This window comes from Sinocyclocheilus anshuiensis, unplaced genomic scaffold (genome assembly GCF_001515605.1).
Source record: "Sinocyclocheilus anshuiensis isolate Anshui unplaced genomic scaffold, SAMN03320099.WGS_v1.1 scaffold50, whole genome shotgun sequence".
Lineage (NCBI taxonomy): Eukaryota > Metazoa > Chordata > Actinopteri > Cypriniformes > Cyprinidae > Sinocyclocheilus > Sinocyclocheilus anshuiensis.
The window spans coordinates 35311-39685 of NW_015542382.1; the positions used below are offsets into that span (position 1 = coordinate 35311).

The window sequence follows — 4375 nt, forward strand, 5'->3', positions numbered from 1 at the left end:
AAATAAATAGCACACACTTCATTCATTCCCGTTGTTTGTGTTTCGTCCCTCAGTGACTGATCTTTTAACACTATGTGTGCACATTAACCTCTTTGACCAGTTACAGGAAACTCCGTGTGCAGGCTAGCATTACTGTGAGTGTTTGATGACCAAGCACACGGACAGAGAGATACTCTTTCTTCTTCATTAAGTAAGCATATGCAATGGCCCCAAGAAGTATTTGGATACTTAAGCCACACTTACTTACAAAATCAAGTGACATCTTCAAACAAATTATGCTAGAGCTTTTTTCATTACTAATCACTTTTCTGAGCCATTTTTGCAATTACCTTAACCTGTCCCAGAGTGAAGGCAGTTCTCCTCGAGTTCACAGGTGTCTTAGCAGAGAAACCACAGGTGTTGCCCATCACATTAACTATGTACATGATTCATTAGCGTTTGATAACCAGAAAGCATCCAAATACTTTTTTTTTGTCTTAATTTTGATTAGTCTGTCTGTTGTTTTATTATATAAAACATATTTAAAAATATGCAACATTTTTAAATTCTAAAATTGTGTGATTTAGAAGGTTCTTGTTTTTTTTTTTCAAATAAACTAAGATTGTGGCGTGTGAGAAGGTGGGACGTACAAAGAACAGTCAAAGCAATGCAAATATGCATACATAATGTAGGGGACTGTGACGAGAGCATGAATGAATGTATAATGAGAGCAAGACAAAGCCAAAACCCAGACATTTGAAACAATTTAGAATTCCTGGTCATGACATATCTGGGAAAAACAGGACATATATGGTCACCCACCATATTGCAATGACATTTATACATTTTAAGTGTGACTTAAGAGTCCAAATATTTTGGGACCTCTGTGAATATGGGATTTACAGTAACTCAAATAAGGATTTTAAATGTTACACCTACTGGCACATCTTCACATCAGACTCCCCAGCCGCTTTAAGAAATTAAGATTAAGATGAGTTTAGGTAAAAAGAGGCACGTACTTGTTCTTAGCAGCTCTAGCATGGCTCTTTTTTAACAATTTCAATAGACAAACATCCCTGTGGATTCCAAAATGAAAGCAAGCCTCAGGGGCTGGGTGTGATTCAAGAATGAAGACATCAAGGACGGTTATGTAATTTTAGCTACAAGGGCCATCAATTTTAAACACCTTTTCATTCAGCGACAAATCTGAGCAGTGATTTAACTCACAAACATATTTAAACCAGTTTGCAACAGCTTATAAATATTATAGTAGTTCAGCACTTGTCATTTAAAATCAACAAAAAAATGCAATTGTCAAAATACTTGTTTTTTTTTTGTATAAGGTTTTTAAGGGATTAGGTATTGCCTTCCCATCTTTTATTCATTGCTGTGAGCCAACTGAAACCTCTCATTGTCAATTAATTACATATGTAACATGCCTGTCGTGAATACACTCTAGCCCAATGTGTCCTTAAAAGACTCCCAAAGCTCAGGAAATGCTGCTGTGTGCAACTTTTACAGGAAAACCTGTGTGAAATGAATTTTGGTGCTTACAATTTGGTGCTTGCAATTAATAATTTAATCGAACATATTAAAGAAGAATAATGAGTAGTACTGTATGTTTCAGAGAAGGCGAAGACATCCAACCTAATTTAACAAAGTCAAGATGATCAACCTAATGAAGAGAATATACCTGATTGTTATGCACTGTTAAAAATACCATGTTCTTCAACTAACAGACCCTGATAAAGGTGACAAGCATCAACATGTACAACCCTATGCACTTTCAAAGCATCATCAGCATGCCATACATAAATCTATAGTCCCAAAGCCCTTGCACACTGAAATGTAACATTCCTTGAGGGGAGATCGCAGCCAACTAATTATTTATGAGAGGAAGTAATCATGTGCACTCGTGCCTAATGGAAAACGATACAAGGACTCGTCAAGCTCTTTGGCATCCGGTCTATTAAAACCTCAGACCTCTTTTTGTGGCCGTGATAACCTGACTTTAGTGGTCATCTTCAAATGTATACAAAGAAGTAAACAAACGATTAGGCTATGAGGAGACATAGGAAGTTGTCACAAGGATTATAGCTAAGGAAGTTGAAGGTTTTGGTGTCAAATCCAATTGGTTCCAGGCACCTAAAGTTCAACATTTTCAGAATTTAGGATATTTATATGTATTATCCTCCAAACTATAGATTGTGGGTAAAAAGTTAACACAATAAACCCAAACTGAGATATACTGTGCCAAGGGTGAAATATACTGTGGAGAACATTTTAAATGAAAACTGTATTTTCAAAAACATATGTATTCTACATAAATGTAAGTTTGGCGCAAAAATCATTTCAAGAGGTTAATCTGGTGTAAATTCACTATAGCACACAAGGAACAAACAACCTGTTTCACTTATTCTCTTTTAACCATGGCAAAAACACTGATGAATAAATGTTAAAGGGATAGTTCACCCAAAAACTATGTCATTCCTGTATGACTTTATGTGTAGAACACAAAAGAAGATATTTTAGATAATTTTGTTCACCAAGCAGTTGATAAGCTCAAAATGTCATCTTCCACGGAAGAAAGTTCACACAGGTTTGTAGACATGAGGATAATTAGATAATCACAGAATTTTTATTTTTGGGTGAATATCCCTTTAAGTTCTTCATTTAATGTTGCTGGATTACATTCAAAAGTAGGTTGGACCAACTTGTCCTATGTGTTTTATGAAATGTTATTTCAAGCAGTTTAATTTAATGTGTGTTAATTTTGTAGCCTGTTACATACATTTTGGATGGATTGCTTTACTGTTAAAAATCGCTTTAAAAAGAAAATATATGTTAAAAATGGCATTCTTACTTTGAGATTGAAAATGGCATTTTTACCTGACCAATTTAAACTAAGACGTTCCCCTCAAATCGGCCAATAAACAGCAGGTTCCCAGTGTGACAACATGCACTGATAAAATCAGTGTGTATTGATGGAACTGTAACCTGTTTCCTGGGCATTATTAAAGCTTTTTGGAGGCAAAACGTTAAGGTATGTGCCTATACAGAAATTGACTTTCAAAAATAAAACCTGAGAATTATTAATTGTGAAAACTAGCCCTGTCTCCCCTACACCTAAGCCTAACAAAAAAGTCATTTACTCTGACACACATCTTCAGAGTTAGTATGCTGAACCTCACTCTCATCTCCAAACATATGTATCTCCACCAATGGACGTTGCATTCCGTTGTCCACCTTCTCCAAACTGACATAACCGACCTCCATAGTGTTAACAGAGCTGCCCTGATTATTAGTGGACACCGGATCCTTGCACTGAATATCAAGAGGTGTTTTGGTGCACAGGCCATGGCAGCACAGAAGTCGAGCAAAAGCATCTCTGAAATCAGAGTTGAAAGCATATATGATCGGATTGAGAGATGAATTGCACCAGCCGAACCACACGAACACGTTAAACGTTGCTTCGCTGACACAATTTGGCTTGTGGCAGAAAGGAACCGCACAGTTCAGGACGAAGAACGGAAACCAGCAGCACACAAACACCCCCATAATCACGGAGAGAGTTTTAAAGAGCTTGGTTTCTCTTATCGCGCGGTGTTGGAGAGGACAGGTGTGCGCACCTGCTCTGCAGTTCTGTGCGCGCTGCGCTGCGCGCTCCAACGAAGAGATGCTCTTGATTTGAACCTGAGCAATGCGGTAGATGCGCGTGTATGTGACCAGCATCACTGCTACGGGAATGTAAAAACTTATTAGAGAGGATGAAATGGCATAGGTTCTGCTCAGACTCGAGTCACACGTTTCCTTGGTGGTCCAGTTGCTTGTGGTGACCGTTCCCAGGTCTGCCCGGTGCCAGTTCAGCTGCACGGGCACGAATGATATAGCCACCGATACGATCCAAGTTACGCTGACCATAACGAGGGCGACTCTACGGTTCATCTTCCTCTCGTATTGAAACGGGTTTGAAATGGCCCAGTATCGATCCAAGCTGATTACGCACAGGTTCAGGATGGAAGCGGTGGAGCACATAATGTCAAAAGCCACCCAGCACTGGCAGAAAGAGCCAAACGCCCAGTGTCCTGTCACCTCCGTGGCCGCTTTCCACGGCATCACAAGAACCGCCACCAGCAGGTCGGACATCGCCAGAGACACGATGAAGATGTTGGTAACTTTTCCTCTCAGGTGACGGAAGCGCAAAACCGCAGCGCAAACCGTGAAATTCCCCAATAACGTCCACAGCACGAGGAGAGAAAGCGCGAAACCTAGAAAAATGCGACCCGCTGGCTCTCCATGAGCGCTCAGGGATGTGAAGTTGTACATGTCTCTTTAAGTGTCACAAAATAACCAAAAATACACCAAAATATATTCCGTGTGGCGGACACCGCATACT

The 4375-nt window shown here is 39.5% G+C and overlaps 1 protein-coding gene across 1 annotated transcript; it reads right to left on the reverse strand.

The window, feature by feature from the left end:
* Positions 1–3102: 3102 nt before the first annotated feature.
* Positions 3103–4305, reverse strand: LOC107692703 (D(1) dopamine receptor-like). Its single transcript, XM_016491865.1, has one exon. The coding sequence runs from the start codon at positions 4303–4305 to the stop codon at positions 3124–3126; it is 1182 nt and encodes a 393-aa protein (XP_016347351.1). The 3' UTR covers positions 3103–3123.
* Between the last annotated feature and the right edge of the window lie 70 nt (positions 4306–4375).

Excerpts from the sequence above, each read along its gene's own strand:
- LOC107692703 (XM_016491865.1), bottom strand. The coding sequence starts at position 4,305 with ATGTACAACTTCACATCCCTGAGCGCTCATGGAGAGCCAGCGGGTCGC.